Source organism: Balaenoptera physalus, assembly GCF_965194825.1.
Source record: "Balaenoptera physalus genome assembly, chromosome: 14".
Taxonomy (NCBI): Eukaryota; Metazoa; Chordata; class Mammalia; order Artiodactyla; family Balaenopteridae; genus Balaenoptera; species Balaenoptera physalus.
Genome location: NC_138893.1, coordinates 80,630,377 through 80,652,208, shown reverse-complemented (window position 1 = coordinate 80,652,208; position 21,832 = coordinate 80,630,377). Strand labels below are relative to the sequence as shown.

The 21,832-nt window shown below is 41.6% G+C and overlaps 2 protein-coding genes across 11 annotated transcripts in view; both read right to left on the bottom strand.

Annotated features, from left to right (window-relative positions):
• LOC309643208 (uncharacterized protein) overlaps positions 1 to 4,714 on the bottom strand; it is a 100,623-nt gene extending 95,909 nt beyond the window's left edge. The window contains exon 1 of the mRNA XM_082425791.1: positions 4,286 to 4,714. Coding sequence (XP_082281917.1) covers positions 4,286 to 4,448 — 163 coding nt within the window. The 5' untranslated portion in view covers positions 4,449 to 4,714. The remainder of the gene's footprint in view (positions 1 to 4,285) is intronic.
• A 7,674-nt stretch (positions 4,715 to 12,388) lies between these two features.
• KCNMA1 (potassium calcium-activated channel subfamily M alpha 1) overlaps positions 12,389 to 21,832 on the bottom strand; it is a 751,400-nt gene continuing 741,956 nt past the window's right edge. For 5 of the 10 annotated variants that reach the window (XM_082425676.1, XM_082425678.1, XM_082425680.1 and 2 more), the window contains one exon: positions 12,389 to 18,808. In XM_082425676.1, the coding sequence (XP_082281802.1) occupies positions 18,654 to 18,808 (155 nt within the window). In that variant the 3' untranslated portion in view covers positions 12,389 to 18,653. Of the gene's footprint in view, positions 18,809 to 18,828; position 21,832 lie in introns of those variants that run through there. The other 5 variants (XR_014253611.1, XM_082425681.1, XM_082425685.1 and 2 more) reach the window with 5 other exon arrangements.

Here is a 21,832-nt window from a genome sequence, read left to right as displayed (position 1 = left end):
TTCAGACAGGGAAACTGAGGAACAGAGGAGAAACAGAGGCCAACAGCTCATGAACAGCAAAGTAGGATTCAAATCCAGGCAGTTTGGTTACAGATGACCCAGCTGCCTTCCTGGCTGTGCTACGCTCTGTGGACAACGTGACCTGGTGTCAGTAGGGGGAAGGGGGGATGTAGTGTACATAGTGATGAGTTAGAGGGGGTGGAGTTGGGCTTTCTGAGATTTGCACTGAGATTCGTCCTTCAGTGCTTGTTTTGGAAGAACAGTTGCTTTAAATGGCTGACACCAGGACTCTGACCGCTTGAATAGCGACTTCCAATCACAGAGGACCCACTGTGTTTGGGGTCACTACAGCTGGGGCTAGGACAGCCAGCTCCTGATTAGAAAATTGCACAGGGGAAAGATCAGATGCACCCATTGATGGGGAGGTAGTTCCAATGCCAGGGATGGAGTGACTACCCCCATGCCATGAGCCTCTGTAACTGAGCAACACTCAGGAGCCGGGGAATATGACCTGAGGCTGGGGGTGGTTGTGTCAGGTGCTGGGAAGAGAGTTGCTGGCAGGTATTCTTTGGAGCTGGCTGCCTAATGGTTGGTTCTGTAGCCACGACTAGTCTGGCTCAGTCCAAATGGGAAAGTTTGCTGAAATCTCTACATCTCTTCTCCAAATCTGACGCCAGAGGTAGTCCAGACTTGTGTGTATTTTCTTTTTTTTTTCTACAAAACTTATTATTTAGATAGAATTCCTGCTTTAAGCGAGAGTACCAGGACCTGAGAATTTTGCCCATGCCAATTCCCTGGCGTGGGAAAGACTATATGGTCCAATCAGATGGCATATTAATGACAATAATGAAGGCTGAACACTCTTACTCTGTTATGTAGAATTGAGGAAGTGTGCCTTATAAACATTAATAAACAGAAACCTCAATTAAAATCGTCAGGAGGCCAGAAGGGGAAACTCTCACGTCCTACGATGATACAAGAGCCCAACAGAAAGAAGAAATGCTTCTTCTTCTTGGCTGGCAAGAGCTCAGCCAATGAGAGACTGTCACAACTCAACCAATGAAAAGTCACTATACTTCGAACTCTCAATTCCTCCAATGGGCTCTTTGTTTACTATAGCCCTCTCAACTTCCTCTTTCCTTTTTATTTAATTTTTTGGCCACTCCATGCGGCTTGTGGGATCCTAATTCTCCGACCAGGGATTGAACCCTGGGCCCCCTGCATTGGAAGTGCAGGGTCCTAACCACTGGACCACCAGAGAATTCCCCCTTTTCCCCTTTTTAAAAAGCGTTCTTTTTATTTTCACTGGGGACTTGTACTTGACTCGTCATGATTGCAGACCCTGAATTACAATCCTTTGCTGATCCCAAATAAACTCATTTTTGCTGGAGAAATAACTGGCAGTCTATTTGTTTTAGGTCAACAGTCTTTAGCCAGATTTCACTATAAATGTGGCAGAATATTTCTACCTCCACACCTCCTTCTTTTCTTTCCCTAGTCCTACTGCTAGCTGGGAATTGGACTTTGGTAAAACTGGCTAAAGGAGTGGATTACCATCTGAAATTTTTAATTTATGTTGAAAATATGGCAAGGCAAAGGTTTATTCGTCTTGTAGGTATTCCAAGTATCAGTTCATTGTAGGTTTTATGCGTGTATCACAATTCCCACTAATTTCTAATATGGATGGAATAGGAGCAATCTAAAGAGCTGAATTTTCAAAAGTGTTACTAAGAAATCTAAGCAAGAAAGTCATTGAGTTACAAGGAGATGGCAAATGTGGAGTCAAAACTACGTAGTGAAAACAAAACAGAGTTGATCCAAATACTTGGTGCATCAAAAAGTGAGCAGACTAAATAGGAAGTATATGAAGAATGTATTACACCCAAAGAGCAGGAAAGTCAGTTTATCATCAGCCTTGGGATCTTGAAGCCGGAGGGGTAGTAAAGGTGGAATAGCTGTGGGGTAAACAAAAATAGTGTCTGCCATCCAGTGCTTAGGGGACATCTGAACCCATTCTTTCTTCTTGTGTAAAAGTCTTGTAATTTTCCTACCCTTTTGGGCCCTGTTAACCAAAGAGACACCCTCGCCCTCAGATCCAGGGGTGGACGGTTGATCCAGGATAAGGAATATGTATCCTCAGACTTTTCCTGGAACAATCATGAATGACAATTTGCACAGCTGCTCAATTATAAGCCTGGGGCTCCTGTTGGCTGTCTTTTCCATTCCAGTTGGGAGAGCTTACCTGATAATAAAGTCAACCCAGAGGAGAGCGGAGTCTAGGGACCCAGAGACAAAATTCTTATGATATCATCTGAGCATGTGAATCATGCTGCACCTGAAGCCATTACCCTGGACTTCCAGACTCATAATCAAACAGTTCACTCTTTTTGCTTAAGGTAGTTTAAGTTATATTTCTGTGCTTTGCAACTAATATAAACCTGCATTTACTCCCTTGAGACCATAAGAAGTTTTACACTAAAAGTGTTTTTTTGTTTCTGTCCCATGATCAGGAAGATACACCCGGAATTACTAGGAAAGAAGCATTTAAAGTTCCAGGGGTTGATGAGCAACAGGATATACTGTATAGCACAGGCAATTAGAGCCATTATCTTGTAATAACCTATAACGGAGTATAATCTGCAAAAATACCGAATCACTGTGCTGTACACCTGAAACTCATATAATATTATAAATCAACAATACTTCGTTTTTTAAAAAAGTTCCAGGGATTAACAAACTTTCTCTTAAAGTACCAGATAGTAAATATTTTGGGCTTTATGGACCAAGAGGCAAAACTGAGGACGTTATATAAATACTTATATAGCCATTTAAAATGTAACCATTTAAAAAAAAATGTGAAAAAAAACCCACATTCTTAGCTCCTCGGCTGTTAAAAAAAAAAAAAAGTCAGCTGCCTCAATTTAGCCTGCTGGCCCAAGAAAACAATCACACAACTTACTCTGAACATTCTTTCTGTTTCTGTCTCATAGAAGAAAGCATTCTTTTCATTTTCATCCTTCAAGACAAACATCTCCTTATCAGGCAGCTTCCTATGAGTGCCTTGGCTGGGTCTATAGTTCCTCTTTTGTGCTCATACCCCACCAAGCTTATAACCTTTATTTTATTCCTTCACATATTTTGACATTTTTAAGTTGTGAAACTTCGGACATAAAAAAATGATATAAAATATTAAAATAAACACTGGTGTAACGTGTAAAACCGAGCATAACAGTTAATGCAATTCCAATATATTTGAAGCCCATTTTGTATATTTCCCAAAACACGTTTCCTCCCTCTCCTCTACAAGTAGCTAGTATCCAAAATTCAGTGCCAGCCATTCTTTTGCATTTCATTGTAATTTTATACCATCTGCAATTAATCTTATGTATGTGAGCATAACATTGTTAAATATGTTTAAAGCTTTATATAAAATAAATGGATCCTTCTAAAATTTGCTTTTTTCCGTTTTCTTTTTTTTTTTCCACCTCAAGATTGTGTCTGTGCATCATCGAGGTTAATTTACATAGCTACAGTTCATTGACTTTTACTGCTCTATTGAAATGCATTTGATGAATACACCACAATCCATCTATTTTTCCTGTTGATGGACATCTACACTGCTTCCAACTTTTTGCACATGCAAAAACTGTGCTGCTTTGAAAGTATTGTGCCTGCCTCCTTGTATATATCTGTGAGGGTATCTCTATAGCATATATGCAGAAGAAGAACTGGTTGGTGGTACGTTATGCTCACCTTCAAATATACTTGAGATTGCTATATTTCTACCCAAAAGTGTACCAATCTCCTGACTTACCAGTATCTATGAGTACTAGTTACTCCAAAACCTTACTAAAACTTGGTGTTGTCAAAAAATTTAAGTTTTCTTTATGGAGAATTTCAAACATATAAAAAATAAACAGAATAGTGTAATAGACCTTATGTATCCATCACCCAGTTTCAAGAGTCAACATCTCGCGGTAGGAGAGGCAGGCTCATGATATAATCAATTCCCACAACCCCGGGGTGAGCGACCACAAACTGGAGGATAATTTTAGTGCAGAGGTTCTCCCGCAGGTGTGAGAGTTCTGAGACCCACATCGGGCTCCCTGGCCCAGGGGTCCCGCACCAGGAAGACAAGCCCCCGGAGCATTTGGCTTTGAAAATCAGCAGGGCTTAATTGCAGGAGCCCCACAGGACTGGAGGAAATAGAGACTTCACTCTTAAAGGGTACATACAAAATCTCACAGGCCCTGGGACCCAGGGCAAAAGCCTGGGCCAGACCTACCTTCTAGTCTTGGAGGGTCTCCTGGAGGGGTGGGATGGGGGGCGCAGAGGGGCTGCACCTCATGCTGCGGACACAGACACTGGCAGCAGGCATATTTGGGAGCTCCTTCTATGCGTGGAAGTTCGTGCCAGGGCGCTCGCTTGGGCTCCTCCCTCTTGCTCATTAGCGCTGACACCTGGCCCCGCCAACAGCCTGTAGGTGCCCGTGCTGGGATGCCTCACAGCTAACTGGGCGGGGACGCGGCCCACGCATCAGCAGATAGGCCACAGTTGCCTCTAGACATGCTCCTAGACACGGCCCTGCCCACCAGAGGCCCAGGACTCAGCTCCGCCCACCACTTGGCCAGCACCAGCCCTGCCCTCCAGGAAGCCTGCTCTAGCCCAGACCAGCCTCACCCACCAGGGGGCAGACTCCAGATGCAAGAAAACCACCATCCCCCAGCAGGCCAGACCCTGTCCTGGGACCAGGTGGGCCCTGGCCCTGCCCACTAACAGGCCAACACAACCTTCAGGGTACCCCAGATGCCATACTCAACTGTGTCAGGAACCAGGCCCCCCAACCCCCAATAGCGATCTGACACCAGCTCTGGGACCCCTGGGCCCTGTAGCCAGACTCCAGGACCCGGCTCTGCCTGCCAGTAGTCTGGCACTAATCCCAGGACCTGGCTTCACCCACCAGTGGAGGGGGCAACAGCCCCAGAGTCTTCTGGACCCTGACTCTGTCCACCAGTGAGCCAGCACTAGCCCCACGGCCCCCTGAGGTTCTACAGACTGCTGCCTTGTGACCAGGCCCCACTAACCAGCAGCCAGCAGCATTCACACAAGGCAGCGCCCATAAACCAACCAAGCCAGGGGCACTTGAAATTAAGAGAGCGGCAACTTAAAACTATCATGTACATATATAGACTACTATACAAAAACCTCATGGTAACCACAAACCAAAAATCTGTAATAGATACACATACAAAAAAGAAAAATGAGTCCAAACATAACACTAAAGATAGTCACCAAATCATAAGAGACGAGAACCAAAGAAGGAAAAAAGAAAGGGGGGAAAAAAAAGACCTACAAAAACAGGTCCAAAACAATTGACAGGTCCAAAACAATAACAATTAATAATTAACAATAAAAAATGGCAATAAGAACATTCATAACAATAATTACCTTAAATGTAAATGGACTAAATGCTCCAACCAAAAAATATAGAGTGCCTGAATGGATACAGAAACAAGACCCATGTATATCCTGCCTACAAGAGAATCACTTCAGATCTAGAGACACACACAGACTGAAAGTGAGGGGATGGAAAAAGGTATTCCGTGCAAATGGAAGTCAAAAAAAAAGCCAGCACAGCAATCACCCCAATGTTTATAGCAGCATTATTTACAATTGCCACGGTATGGAAGCAACCTAAGTGTACATCAACAGATGAATGGGTAAAGAAAACGTGATATATTGATATATACTCCCAGGTATTGGGAACAACACAGGCATGTTCACTATACCTTTTCTATTAAACACTGTACAGGAGGTATTCACTAAAGCAATAAGACAAAAAAAAAAAAGTAATAGAAGTATAATAACTGAAAATAAAGAAATAATACTGCCATGTTGGCAGATATAATTGTGTATGTAGGACACACAAAGGAATAAAGCCAAATTATTAGAATTGATAAGTAAATTTAGGGAAGTCACTGGATATATGGTCAATATACCATAATGTATATGGATGTCTATATGTGAAAAACAAACATAAACAATATGAAATTTTAAAAATGAATCCATTTAAAATTACATGAAAAAGCATTAAATATAGTGATAAATCTTGACCTTTGTCACTCACCAGTGCCCTCAGCAAACATTTTCTCTTTGAAAAAGACAGGTAGATAGATAGATAGGTAGATAGGTAGCTTTCCTAGCTGTTCTCATTGGAACATTTGGAACAATTTACCAGTTTGTGATTATCAGAAATAAAAACATCATCACCTTTTTGACAAATGGGTTTATGCTATTATATACAATATTTTATTATTTTTGATATGACTATTTTAAAAGTAATTTAGTTATTTACAGCTTTAATTTATGCCTTTGAATATTGTGTCATAGTTAAAATGCCTTTCAATCTGAGATTTATTTTTTATGCCTGGCATATTTTCTTCTACTACTTTTTCTTTTTAATTCTTCAGTTATTTATATCTGGTTAGTTATTTTTATTTGGCTGCAGTAAGAACACTTAACATGAGATCTGCCTTCTTAGATTTTTAAGTATATAATACAATATTGTTAGCTATGAACACAATGTTGCACAGCAGATCCAGACCTTATTCATCTTGCAAGTAATTTACTTTTTGCATAAAGAGTTAGATAAGTCTTGCATTAGTTTCCTAGTATTAGTTTCCTAGGATGATAATGAAGTAACACTAATTGAGTGACTTAAAACAACAAAAATTTATTCTCCCTCAGTGCTGAAGTCTAGAAGTCCTAAATCTAAGTATCAGTAGAACCAGGCTCCCTCTGAGACTCTGGGTAGACTCCTTCCTTGCCTCTTTCTAGCTTCTGGTGGTGGCCAAAAATCCTTAGTTTCCCTTGGCTTGCAGATTGATCATTCCACTCTCTGCCTCCGTCCTCCCATGGCCATCTTCCATCTGTGTTTCTGTCTCTTCCTCTAAGGACATCAGTCATATTAGATTAGGGGCCCACCCTACTCAAATGTGACTTCATTTCAACTAATTACATCTGTAATGACATTATTTCCCAGTAACGTAACAATCTGCGGTTATAGGGGTTAGGACTCCAACAATTGAATTCTCAACAGGCATGACGTTTTATTTTACCCCCATGACTACTCAAGTAACTCAAAATCATTTGAATTACCACCTTTTCTCCACTAATTTATCCTGTTCTAAGTCACCAGATATTTGGGAGAAATTTCTGGCCTCTTTATTCTATTTCTTTACTCTGTCTTTCAAGTCATGCATCAGCACTACAGTTTTGATTGCTGTCATTTTATAATGTCTTTTGTTTTTTAATCAATTTTATTGAGATATAGTTTACATGCCATAAAATGCACTGATTTTAACTGTGCGTTCCATTAATTGTGACAAGTTTATACAAGCACACAACCATCACTATAATTGAGACACAGAAATTTCCATCACTCCCAGATTTCCCTCATATTGCATGCCACTCAATCCTCTCCTCTGACACCTGTCCCCATGTACGGTGCAGGTGACCTCACCTGCCAGTCTAACACGGATAAACCATAATTGCCCAAAGTCTAAGTCAAACACATAATTATCAGATCTGTTTCTGGTTACTGTTTTGGGTGTGGGCCTGGAACCCCATTGTGGCCAATAGGACCTGAAGGGAAATGTACTGGGTTTCTCTAGAAAATATTTCCTCTATATTGAAGAGTCCCACAAGAGAAAATGTCCTCTTCTTCACAGGATATTGTTGTGTCTGTACATGGCTGCTAAAATAACTGCAACCATTGTTGACCATGAGCACAGACACTGCCAACCTGCTGAAGGCAGCAGGGCACAAAAGTGGAAAACACCGAGACTCTTGGTAAAGATGGCTCATTCCTATTATCAACCAACCCTGTGACCAACTCACCTCTGGATTTCCATTTTATGAGAGGCTAAACACGGAATGTCTCAGCCACTTCAGCCTGGTATTCTGTTATTTGTAGTCAGAATCATTCTGTTTAGTATCCCACATTGAAGAGGGTGTGGAAAACCTGGGACTCAGTGATAAATGGTAGAATTATGATTTAAGACACCTCCTTTGGGGGATAATTTGGCAATATTAATACAACCAAATGTTTTTTTAAATGACAGAGCAATTCCAGTTCTGGGAATTTCCCCTACTATTAAGCTCACATTCATGCACCAAGATATGTGCACAGGATGTTCATTGAAGCCGTGGGTGAAATAGAAGAAGACTGAAAACAACCTAAATATTTGTCAGTAGGAGAAAGGCTAAATAAATTACTTTTTACATGGAATACCATGTAGCCCTTAGGAAGATTGATGGATGGATTAAAAAATAATCTATACATTATATTGTTTTTAAAAAGCTATATAGAATGTATATAAAGTATATAGCATGTTATGCTTGGATTATGCTTGTATATGCATAAACTATTTCTAGAAGGATGAAGAAGGAACTATTAACCATGATTGTCCGTAAGGAGGGGAGCTGGGTGACTGAGAAATAGGAGGGAGACTTACTTTCACTGTTTACTTAATTTTATACATTTAACATGTGTGCAACTAATATGTATGATCTATTATGATTAACTAATAATTTTTGTTTTAATTAATTAATGGATAAAGGATCCTAGAAAGGCATGTCATTTCTTGAGATGCCTTGTTTAAAAAAAAGGAAAAAATCTGAAAAACAGAATAAGGCCATGATCAAGGCCAGTGTTGCCAAGTTGAAGCCTATGGAAAAGGGTAGCCTTGGAGCTTGGATTTCGGCAGCTCAGTCCAGGGTGCTGTGTTGGTGCTGGGTATGCAGTTACAGGAGGAACAGTTTGTGGTGGAAGAAGACACGTGCTTGCTAGCCTGGCAGGTCCAGAGCCCAACAATTACAGCAAGCTCTGAAGGGAGGAGAAAACGTCACCGTGTCTCATACTTGCCTGCTGTATATAGGACACTTAGAAATAAGGAACTAGGAGATGCAGAGCCCTAGAAAGGTCTGTTCAGTGAACAGAACTTCATTCCCATCCCGATAAAGCTACTTACATCGTTTGTGGTCTTAGGCCCATATACATTCATTTTTCCTAAAAAGAAGTGTCTTAAGCACTTTTCCTGATGATAGTTATTCATGTTTAATCTACCTAAACCTAAACAAAACAGAAATGTATAACGTGAAAAGCAATAGTCCCTCGTAGGTCTCTTCATTTTTCCCCTCTGCCTTCTGCCTTAACTTCACAATCATTGTTTATGGCTCGACCTTATTTTCTTCCAAATTTTAATGAATATATAAATAGACCTAATCAGTTAACAGTAATGGGATCTGACTATATGTTTTATTTTCTCCCTGTATGCAATATGGGTCGAGAGTCAGTAAATTTTTTCTGTAAAAAGTAAGATAGTAAATACTTTAGACTTTACATGTCATACAATCTCTGACGTAATTATTCATCTCTACTGTTACAGCAGGAAATCAGTTCGAGATGATACGTAATGAAAAGGCATTGCTATGTTCCAATAAAACTTGATTTACAAACAGGCATCAGGCCACATTTGGCCTATAAGACATAATTGGCCAACCCGATATACATAAATCTACTTCATCCTTTGTACTGAGTGTCTAGTACTCCACTGAATGTATGAATAAATTCATTTAACTCAGCTCTCATTGATAGAGACCTACAATTGTTTCTATTAGAAGCCCTCTTAACCGAGCACTACTTATCAACTAGCTGGGTTAGCTGCTGCTTCCTCTCCATCCCCCTGTCAACATGCTCACTGCTGCCCACGGTACACTGACATTTCATGCCTTGTGGGCCGCTCCTTGTGCTTTCACCAGCTGAGCTTACCAGCAGTCCCAGGCCAACCGAAACATTTGTGCTTGTAATTGTAGTATGCAATTGAATTAAATAGTATGCTAACCAAAGAAACAGAAGGACAAGAAAGAGCTTATTGATTCTACAAAAACAAAGTTGGTCATTTTCAGAAAGACCTGATTAAGGTAACTTGCTTTTAAAAAAATCTGTCAACTTAGAAATAGACTCACTGACATAGAAAACAAACTTATGGTTACCAAAGGGGAAAGGGGGGCGAGGAGGGATAAATTAGGAATTTGGGATTAAAAGATACACACTACTATATAAAAAATAGATACATAGCACGGACCTACTGTATAGCACAAGGAACTATATTCAGTATCTTGTAATAACCTATAATGGGAAAGAATCTGAAAAGGAATAGATATATAGAGATATAGATACATATATGTATGTATATATCACTTTGATACATAGATATATGTATGTATATATCACTGAATCACTTTGCTAAACACCTGAAACATTGTAAATCAACTATATTTCAATTAAAAAAAGAAATGATGACTTACCAAAAAAAAAATCTGTCAAATTAGGTATGGGTGAGATAACTACAAAAGACTGAAAACCAAGGTACATGAGGTGGGCAGTGAATGAGGAGACCCCTACTTTAGCTCTTTGGAAAGACCAGGCCAAGCAGCCAGGATGTACCTGGGCGCAGGCACAGCCCTGCTTCCTCCGCAGTTTTCAGAAGCTGGACTGGGCAGGGGAACTGCTTTCTGCCTGATGATACCCCATGGCCCCACTTGTCCAATCATTCTTTCCAGGTCTCAGGGGACCTCTTATCTCTGATTCTTAGCCTACATTTTCAGACTCTCTGAATGTGAAAGATTAGTAAGCATGAGATTCTGTTTCTTCTCTCAAAGCCCTGGTCCATTAACATTTAAAATAGTCCTGAGCCCATATTTACATTTTGATATCATTCATGCTTTATTTCCTTTGCACCCTGTCTATTCTGTTCCCCCCAGTTTTTCTCCCAGGCAGAATCTATCTTATCTGACGTTGCAAAGCAGTTAACATTGATTCTGGTGAATGGTCTACTTTGATTTTTGCTACAGGGAGATTTTAGCACAAATTCACATATATTGTGTTCTCAACAAATAGAAAAATATGTTCCACATTCATCGCGCTGGGTATGTTGAGCCTGCTATTTTGTAACTCACTGTCTCATCTCTTTCATTTGCTTTCTCTGTCACTGTCGATCTCTTCCTAATACTTCATCCTTTGTGCAGACTCCTTCCTTGGAGCCAAATTTGGCAGTGGAGTTTGCCTAACTAATGGGGACCATATGCTCTGCAATTACATTCCCCAACAACGTCCAGATTTGTTAGCAAATATCAGAGAAGGCAAGTTGAGAAACCAGGGTCCAAAGACTGTCAGGAATTGGCACATTCTGACAGGTGAACCTGCCTTGCTGACCCCTGGGAATGAGTTCTGGTTTGGGCTGGTAGTGGCTTATGTAGAATAGGAATTTGTTTCTCAAAGTAGCAGTCAGTTGGTAGATTGTTCTTGAAATGGCTAAGTGCTTCTCTTATGCCTTCCCAATGACATACTGTACTAACCCCTATAGGTTAATTTTTAATACATGACTACTACCTGTTTATCCCCTCCCAGACCGGAGTGGGGTCATGATGCTGCTCACTGTTGTATCCCCAGCTCCCAGTAGAGGAATGTGAACATAATAGCTATTCAGTAAATACGTGGCTGAGGAACAAATGAGACAATCTCTAGAATACATTAAATGCCAGTCATTATACACATCACATACATACAACCTGGGTGGCTTTTCTCCATTCTCTAGCTCCTTCCTTTCCTCCAGGCTAGCCCAGACTTAACTCTGGGAGTCCGGCCTCCCTAAAAGAGTTCAAACTTAGGATTCTGAAGATGATTTAAATGACGGCCCTGAGACCACAGCACCAATTTTTAAGAGGTTTTTTGTGGTCGTTGTCATTGTCTTTCTTCTTTTGCCTTGCGATAGAGTTTCATTGATTTCTCTGTGGGGGTGAGTGTGGGGCAGGATGAATCAAAACCTCTAAAGGCTGCCTTGATAAGCTAAATGCAAGGAAAAAGAGCACCGCTTCGCTATGCAGATATCAGGAAAGGGTAACTAGCTTGGTTGCAGGTGGCTGAGGACAGACATGTTCTAGCTTTCCAGGCGCCTACCTGAAGGCTGCCTATTTCTTTAGCAACCTGCATGCTGGAGGTTTCTGCAGGAGCTTGTGGGCCCTCTGGCCATGGTGTGACCCTGGAGGGATTGATTCCCAGGCACCACATCTAATGACAGCGGCTCTTCCTCCCCCCCGCCATCCATTGCTGTCTTGGGCTGGTACCCACTGACAGTCTCCTTGGAGGTGCAGGGCTCTGTTCACACTCGAAGCTGGAAAGGCAATGGAAGGCCATTCGCAGGCCTCCTATCAGTCCACAACTTTGCCTTCAGGGAGAGCTACAGCAACCTGATGGAAACTCAGAGACTCCACCCACCCCCCCACAGATGTGTGGGTGCTACAGAGACACAAGGCACGTTCGCCATTTTAGAACACAAATACATAAATTTTTAATCTGCGAAAAATACAAAATGAAACCATGTACAAGTTATGTACAAACCCTTTTTACAAGACAAGAGAGTTATCACTGGTTGTTACAGATGACAGAGTTGAGGAGATCATTTCAGAGCACCAGCATTTAGTCTCTCTTCCAATCCGGTTAGGTCATAGAAGTTCATCGTTACCATCATCATCATCATCATCAATCATCATCACCATCACCACCACCACCATAATGCCAACAATCAAACGTCTGAAAGACAGATGAATAAGCCACGCTCTTTTTCCTTAATGAACTCGTAGGCTGACCTCTATATAAGCATACTTTTTTTTTTTTTTTCTTTGTCCCCTGAAGAAACATTGAGTGCAGGTTTTGGTGTTAAGTGGGGGAAGGTTTCTTTTCAGCATCTGGGTGGTGGGATGTGGGCCAGAAGTTTTAGGCAGGATGTGATTGTGTCACCTGGGAATGGAACATTTTTAATTAGGATTTCCAGGCAGACCTTGGTTTGTGTTTGAAATGTTGCAGTTCTGGTCAAATGTGTCTCAGGCTGTGCTCAGCGGAAGGAAGGGAGGGCAGCAGGCTGCTCCGGGGCAGGGGGAGCTTTGGTTTAGTGTGGAAGTGGGGCTCCATCAACCTTGTTGGCAGGGCTCCCCTACCTGCTGGCTGCCTTTCTCACACTGACCCTGAATCCCACGTGACGGACGCTCTAGTTTGCTCTGGCGGGCGTATGACGGTGCCGTGTGGACATTTCCATCTAAGATTCTCAACAGCGGGCCCAGGAAAGCTTCCTAAGGCAGGCACACTGGAGCACTTTGGTGTCACTTTTGTCCCTGTTCTGCTGAATAGCAAGGTGGAGGAGAAGAAACACAGAAGTCCTCGAGGGGAAAAAATAGACCAAAGGAAAGCTTTTTAAATTTGAAATCTACCTAGCAATTAAGATTGATTTTCACCAAGCCGAAAACCCTCTCTCCTCATGTTGCCCGTCCAGAAAAGCCACTAAAGCAAAGGGATTGTTGCATTTGTTTTAGGAACGCTGAAACCAGAGCCGCCAGTGTGTGGAGATGAGGAACAATGGAATGACATGAACATGGAGGCAAAAGAAGAAGCACACCTCAACATCCCTCTCTTCTGATCCTTCTCCAGTGACCTAGAAGTCCTATCCAACCTCCATCGCCTACGGCATCCAAAGAAACACAGAGCGACCCACTGACTGCCCACCCAGAGCCAGGCCTCATGACAAGCTCTAGAGATCAAACAAGCAAGCAAAGTCCCTGCCCTCTTCGAGTGAGTCCTTTTACTTCTGAGTCGCCATCTCCAACACCTTCATTTCCAACCTCATGGATGACTCCCCCCTCTCTTTCTTAAAGTTTCCGTCTCTGGTTTCGCATTTTTCTGATTCTGGAGTACCCTAGGTCTCCTTTTCCAAGGAGTACCTACTTATTTTGCTCCTTTTAGCCCTTAAAAAAATATGGTTGTAGCCCCCATGTTTTTCTGCCTTCAAAAAACCTTCCACACCTACCCTTCCTCCTTCAGAGAACCCAGCCATACACTCCACTGTGTACATACCTCTGTGGTTCTGACGTCCAAATCCACAGGACCTTCCGTAGCCCTCCTCTCAGCTCCACTTTCCCCATGCCTTCTGCCTGAAAAGCCTGCCTTTATAGATCGTGCTCAGCTTCTTCCACTTTGAACTAATTAACACAACAGTTCTCAGCTGCCCGCATTCTTTCCTATTCCTCCACAGGGTTCCTCTATTGAGGTCCCAATTAACTGTTCCTCTCACAAAGAACCTTTTCCAGAACTACAGCCAATGACCCCAACAGCCAGCCCTCAAATCAGCCCCCAAACCAGCCCCTACCCTGCCATTTGACCTTCTACAAGTAGTAGGATCTATAACATTTATTTGAAGAAGGTAGGACTTCATGTGCTGAGCTGTGGACTTGGAGTTTGCACCCTTGAGAACTCCATGCTGCTGAGAAAATGTTCAACTCTGCATATCTGCTCTTGATGACTTCCAGGAAGAACTGACTTCGCAAAATATACAACCTAAAAAATGCACAGATATTGGTGTTTGTCACTCTTTGTTTAAAACATTTAGTGGCTTTCCATGAGTTTCTAGAGCAAGCCTCAACCTCTTAGCTTGGCCCTTAAGACAATTTACTCTCTAGCCCCTTCTCTGAAGTCTCATCTTACTTTCCCTCTGCTCCCCATAGTAAATGGACGGGTTCTGCACTGGAATTCCATGTCCAATTTGAATGATGTGTTTAGTCGCCTATAAGTAAGGTGACTCACGTTGCAATTGGTTTGATTTTTTTTCTCTCTCTCCCTTTCTACCTCTCTTCCTTCCTTGTTTTTAAACTGAGATTCTCTTTGACAAAGAAAAATGGTAGATGAAAATTAGACTTATGAATGTAAGTAGCAAAGAAATTGTTGGTGTACTAATGAAAGGAAAAAAAATCAAATAAACAGAGGACGGGAAATGAAGTGAGAAGTAAGACTGATACCTTCCTAGTGCCCAGATCCACGTGTGGAAATAAAACTGCAGAAATCTGGGGGTTGTGAGCCTCTAACTACATATTGGAGATTGGAGATATGGGTTAGAAATGAAGGGATTGATGGAAATTGAGCCTTGAGCCAATAAAAAAGGCAGGCCAGGATGAGACTGAGAAGAAAACCCTAGGAACACACAGAAAAATCGGATCAACATGATTCAGGTGAGTTTGAATTGTGAAATTTGCGTTTTGAACCTAAGGAGACTCCCAAATGTAAAGCAGAGGAATGAACATAACTGCTACGTGTCCAGAGCAGAAAAGGCACTACCCTCAGGAGGACTGCTTGGGTGGTGCAGCAAGAAGGACCATTATTCTAGTACAGGACAAGACTGTCTCCAGGGGCTTGGCTTGTTCCCATGCTTCCCCCCCCCTTTTAACTCATAGCACATCCTCTCAGATCTGAAAGGGACCTTAGAGTCATCTAGATGAATCACTTTCATTTACAAATGAGGTCACTGAGACTCAGAGAGTTGAAAGAACATTTTCGAAGTGCATAGCTAGGTATTTGCAGGTGTAGCTTGTGAACCCTCGTATTTAACCATAAGTAGGAAACTTGGACTCTTCGCTTTTCAACATGAAAATATCCCCAATGTTCTTATGCCTTCTCACTTTCTCCCTTTCTAATCCTAACCAAACAGTTCTAATTCCCTGTTTATTTAAAGTCCTCAATTAAATTTTATACAGAGTACATTATAAGATGCCCCAAGCTTTGGAAGGAAAGAGCTTCTGGGTGTTCCCCAGCATGACTTAGTCACAACCACTTTTATTGAAGGTGTTTTATCTTGGTTCAAGGGGCTATTTTAAAATATAAAATTGCTCAGATGAAAGCAAAAGTTTTCTTAATGAGGAAGATGATGATGGTGATGATGCTGTTATCAGTAGGTGCTTTCTGCTTTTAAAATAGCCTCTTGGTGAGTTTGATTCCCAAAGCACTTGAGTTACTAATTTGGGAAAATGGCTTTTCTGGAATCCTAAACTGGGGTGGGACCTCAGAGCCTTATAACATGGGCTATACCCATGATGGCCATCCTTGGTCTGTGCTGAACGTAGCCAGGAAGATAGGTCTGTCAGAGCGTGGTGAGGTGAGGATTCCCTCAGGGCCAGAGGGCTCAACAAATAGAAACAAATCAGGAAGCTCTGGCATTCCTTCAAGCCCTTCAGTGATCTTACGATCTCGTTTCTGTTTCCATTTCACTTTCCGTCTACTGGGTACCAGTTTTTGCCAAAGGAGCCACCAGCCCGTCGTTTTGTATACTCCCTTTAAAAAATGCCTTATTTCATTTTCCGGCCCCAAACAATTCATTATTACAAAGGCAAAACAGCACAACCTTGCTCTACCTTAGAAGAAAATGTATTCCTGCCAATTGGTGTTTGGAGGGGAGCCCTTGCTCCAGGAAACTATCTTAGCCATTTTGGTTTAAAAAAAAAAAAAATGTTTAGATTCAAATCTCTAGCCATAAAGGGCATGGAGTTTGTACTTCTGTTTCCAGTGTGCATTGGTTTGGAGAGATGGGGAAGAGAGGGCAGCAGGCATGGGACACCGTGGCCTAACTTCCTCTAATGGAAGAGCATTTAGGTGGTGGCCACCAGTGCCTGCCAGAGGAGACCAAATAGTTAAGACAAATTCAGAAATGGTTATCAAGTTATCAGGAACCCACTAGGGTTCATGAAGGAAAGAAGAGCGTGGATTGATGTACTAAGGTGAACCCAATACAAAATCGTTATGTAGAAGAAGGCCTAGCTTTCAGGAAAGTTGTCAACTCTCAGCAAGGGTTTCGCCCCACAAACCCATTTTACTTCTGTTGGAAACCAAGAAATGTTTATAAGCCTGAAGAGAATGCTGACGTCATTTTAGTCTGCTGAGTAGACTAGTGATTGATTATAAGTAATTTTTCAACAATCCAGTTGGACATACATTATATTCACGATACTTTTATAGAACTAATTCTACAAAAATGTGACGACAGGGTAACCACAGTCTGACAAGTCACTTTAGGACGACGCCTACAAGGTGGAAACACAACTACATTGGCTCTGCAGGGACGGGACAGAGGTGGAAGCTCATTTTGCCTACGTTGGTAATTGGAGTACTTAGTGGACCTATGTTTTCATGATGATTTCATTGCTTGGCTCTGATCTGATTTGCTGTAACATACTACGGACCACGGGGTCATGGCCTAATGGAATAGATAGCATGGGACTTTGGGGGATATTTTGGTTAGTTTGGTTTCTTCAAGTGTCCACAGTTTACATTTTTAAGAAAATAAAAATCACTATCACATCCATGCTGCTCCAGAGAGATCCTGATGTTTCTATCAAAGATTGATCATTTTGAAGTTGAAAATCATTTGGAATGGAACAATTGCTGGGACGCCATTACACTGAGCATGCAAGCAACAGCAGAGCTCGGAGACATCGGAATTGTGTCTGATGGTTAGAAAAATCTTTTTGACCACAGTTTGAAGTGGCTGATACATTAGATTTCATTGCTGGTAATTTTCAAAGGCTTTTTCTAACAGTCTGTATTAAGTGCATTCAATGCTGTCCTTTTGTTGTTATTATTTTTTAGGTTGCTGTAACAAGTTTGTGTGTTTTGTCCCAGCAACTAAAGGAAAGCCTGCAAAATTTAGATCTGGGCAAAAGTCATCTCCTCGATCATGGAACTTTTCTGGCTTTTACACAAAAACTCAGTGAATAGCATGAATGTGTTATCATATCCTGTGGTTAGGTAAAACTATTCATTGGTGTTTACAAACTTTCAGGCTAAAAGCCCTGGACTTGGGGAATGGGGAGAGAGTCCACCAGACCTTTCCAAAGTTGCAATTACGGCTTGGTTGGTTTGGAGATACGAAATGAGAAGCATAACAGCATGTAGGAAGGAGTCCCCACCATTAGAACAACAAACAGAGAAATGTCTTCTGTGCATCTGGTCCTCAACTTCCACGTCCCAGGCATGCTCACAACCCTCCTGGTATTGTTAGTTGGCAGGGTAAACCCGATCTGGCATTTGTAGAAAAGCTGCAAGAAGGTCTTCCCTTTAAATATATGAACAAAAGGATGAGAAATACAGGATGAAAACTAAAACTACAAAAATATGACTTTCGAAAATAAGTAACTTTCCATTTATTAAGAGCTGGTGTCAGTACAGCCAAAATACATACCCATCTAGGAAATTCACCTGCCCTCTTTTGTCTTCTTTTTTAAATTTACTAAAATACATGTTTATATTATTGGACCATTTTAAAGTTGTCTTAATAATCCATGTCCCTTAATTATAATTAACTGTGGTGGTGACCATCATTCTCCTCAAAGAAAAAGAGAGAAAGAAGAGAAATGTGCATAAGGAGTCTGGCCACATTCCTTTTGAGTTTGCATTGTTAGCTATAGGGAATATATATGACAATGGAAAAAAAAGAAAAAATATATTTTCCTTCTAATAAATAAAAATAATTTAAAATGCTAGAGGCTATACATGACTATTTTAGTATGTTCATTTATAAATGAAATCATTTTCTTTTCCAAAATACATGGAAGCAATATTCAAGGCAAAGAGAAAGATCTGTCTACTTTATTTTTCTTGCAATTCTTGCTTATCCTAACGTTTCCACCAGTGATTCAGCATGTAAGAGGAAGAAAAGTCACGTCACCATTTATGAAGTTTGTCAGGCTTTAAAAAAATAGTTCTGGTCTCCTGGGAGTCAACATTCATCTTCAACTTCTCTGATTGGTGGAATCAAGCTGCTTGTGGATTTATACTGGTTGATCTGGTTAGCCATGTGGGTACTCATGGGCTTGATTTGAATGTTTCTGGGATAGGCATTATCCGGTTCATCTGTAAACCATTTCTTTTCTGCTAAAGGGCAAAACGGATAGAGAACAAGAAGGAGAAATGAGAAGCTTAATTAGTCCTAGGGCAAAGACTTTGGAAAGTTCATTGAAAAATGCAAAAAAGGTAATCGAGAGAAGCTGACAGTGAGTAATTGGTAAGAGAGACAGTGCAGTGTAGGGAGAACCCCGGAACCTGAAACATACCTCAGCTGCCCGTAGCAAGTGATGAACCAGTGGGCTATTGGGACTTGGAGGCACCAGGGGTGGACTTCAGAGAATAAAGAGGGGTTGGAAGACTAACTCTGGCAGTGTTCTCTGGGGTTCCTTTCTTGGCCTGAAAAGCTTTGGTGGCGAGGAGATGGCGAATATAACAAATATTAGGTATGGGCATTGCACCTAAAGAAAGATTTGTGCATCCATTGATTTGAGTGGAAACTGATGGACATTGTCCCTTCCGCAGGCTGAGTGATCTAGAATCTTATGCAGGATCTCCTTCTTTGCTTGCACAAGCATACTTAAAGGTATATCTCAATCATACCACTCTTTTGTTTCTTCTGCAGCCAGTTTTGGGTATCTTAAAGTAAGCCCACAGATTTTTGCTGGTCAATGAGGGTGAAAAATCAGAATAGCAACCAATGTTTTCAGAGGCTTTTGAGATGGCTTTAATTTCAAGAAAGAAAACTCTATGTTGCTATAAAGTTATGAAAAGAATTTCTAGTGGCACTGTCTTAACCGACTATAATCACCCAAGCTGTCAACAAGGGAGCTTGACGAAGTCTTGGCATTTCATTTCCACCCTAAATCCAGAGATGGCTGAAAGAGAATGCTGAGTCAGGGCATTCAGAGGCCGGGGTGAGGACGAAAATGGCCTAGCATCCTCCTGGCAGTTTAGTGCTATTTCATAAGACTCAGCCCTCATCCCCGCCTCTTTCTACGATTGGAATTTTCTGGGAAATCAGCCATGTGTACAGATACAAAGGGACTGGGGCAAATAGTGCATTCAAACTTGAGAATCATATGCCTCATTTTAGTAGCTTAGGAAAAGTAAAGAAAAAGGGAAAAAGCTTTCAAGCACACCCACTGCTATAGAGACAATGGCCTCTCCGGCCTTCTTTTCTGCCTATCAGAACAATTCATCACTGCCTTGTCAGTGGTCCTGGATGAATACGTTAACAAAATTGCTCACCTGGCTTGATCATGATAGAGGACCGTGTGTGTGTGTGTGTGTGTGTGTGTGTGTGTGTGTGTGTGTGTCCCTGCATGGCTAATGATTTATAGATCCAGTATGTATGGTCAGCTCATGACCACTCTCCTTGTCTCTCATTGGACCATGCTTCCTCTTGCTGTGTCCAGTGCCCTGAGCCCCCATTGTAGACACCGAGCTGGAGCCAGGATGAGCCTTGGTGAAAGCTCACTCACTAACCTTTGTTCAGCAGCTTGGTTTACGCCCCCCAGGAAACTTCCTGCCTCTTGATCATTCTCCACCCCTCTCTCTCCTTCACTGCACTGGCTCTCTCACCTATTATAATTAAGTTCACTTTGATTTGAACAGATTGGACGATAGGAATTCATAATGCTCCATCCTCACAGTGAAGCTAACTGATTAAGTGCTTTAAATTATTCCCCCTGACAGAATGATAAAGTTACAATCTGTTCTAAGATGATCTACAGCTTGCCAGACTCCTACAGCTTCTTTCTACATTCATTTATCTTTTTGTCAAGCAGAGCTTTTTTTTTTTTCTAAGCTTCAATTCCATAGATCTTTTAAAGTCATCAGCACATCTGAATTATTAATGAGGCTTTAGAGGCAAGGTTCCTGATGGGCTGGTTAAAAAAGGTTGTATAGAAATCCGGGACTGTGTACACATCAAAATAATTTCAGCTCCATTTAAAAAAGCATTTAGTTCAAGTGTGACACAGGTGAACCATTATGCATTTGTGGAAACCAATTTTTTTGTGATCTACGATTAAACTAACCTTTCAGAGAGGAGTAAAGTATGATGGTTATCATGTTTTTAAAGCATTGCCAGGCCGCTGAAACAATTTCAAACTATGACTTTTTCCAATGGTTTATGTATAAAGATGATTTTCAGAAGAGCTGAACCCAGTGTCTGTGCTGTTTGCCTGAGCTGCCCTTGATTTTGGCTGCGCCCTTCTGTGGACAGATTTTGCAAAGGGATTTAGTGCTAGGTTGGACATGCCAGGTTGGAAGGGAGAGTGAACTCTACTGATGGAAATGAGTAGGCCTTCTGGGTGAAAGACCTAAGACAGCTGCAATTTGCTGAAATTTTTACAACTGCTGCAGAGAATAATTGTTCAGAATTTAGTCTTTACAGTTCAATTCAAAGTTGGCGTTTTGACCTTTCACGGCAGAGAGAATATCAATTTCCTCCTGCTATCTGTAAGAAAGAGAGCATTATTTCCCCACTTAAGCTTCTTTCTCTTTCCTTTTACATTTCTTGCCATAAATATAATCTAAGCAGAGTTCTCCCTGTGTTTTGGCCATTCAGCTTCAACACAAAAAGGAGCTGTGTTAAAGTGTATCCTGGTGACGGGCTGAGGTTTTCGTTATGCCTGAGAAACAGGCTTTTTAATTCGGGTGCCTCGTAAGATGTAAACAGCTGTTTTGTTGGAGACTCGGTTAGATATGATGTTGAAGAAATGGAAATAGATGAATGCTCTGGGCATTTTACTTAAATGTCTGGGGGCAAAGGTGTTTCTCCCAAAGGGCTTGAGAGGAACCACACTTTAACGACTGCCGGTCATTCTGCTCCAATGGAGAGAGCTTTGCTATGACAATGACAATTTGGTTTATCGAATTTTGCCTTCCAAAGGAGCCGCACCACTGGGTGCCTACAAGATTGGCCTTAAGGAAGAGTACTCAGGGAAGGAATTCACGTGAGTGCTGAAGTGGTCCAGGGTCGATCCAAATCCCTGAGCTGGTCTCCTCTCCCTGCCTCATCCCACGAGCCAAAAAGATTTCTGGGGGGCTTTATTTTCATCCCTAGGATGAGAAGGGCAATGGATCTGGTTTTGAGGGCCTCCTCCC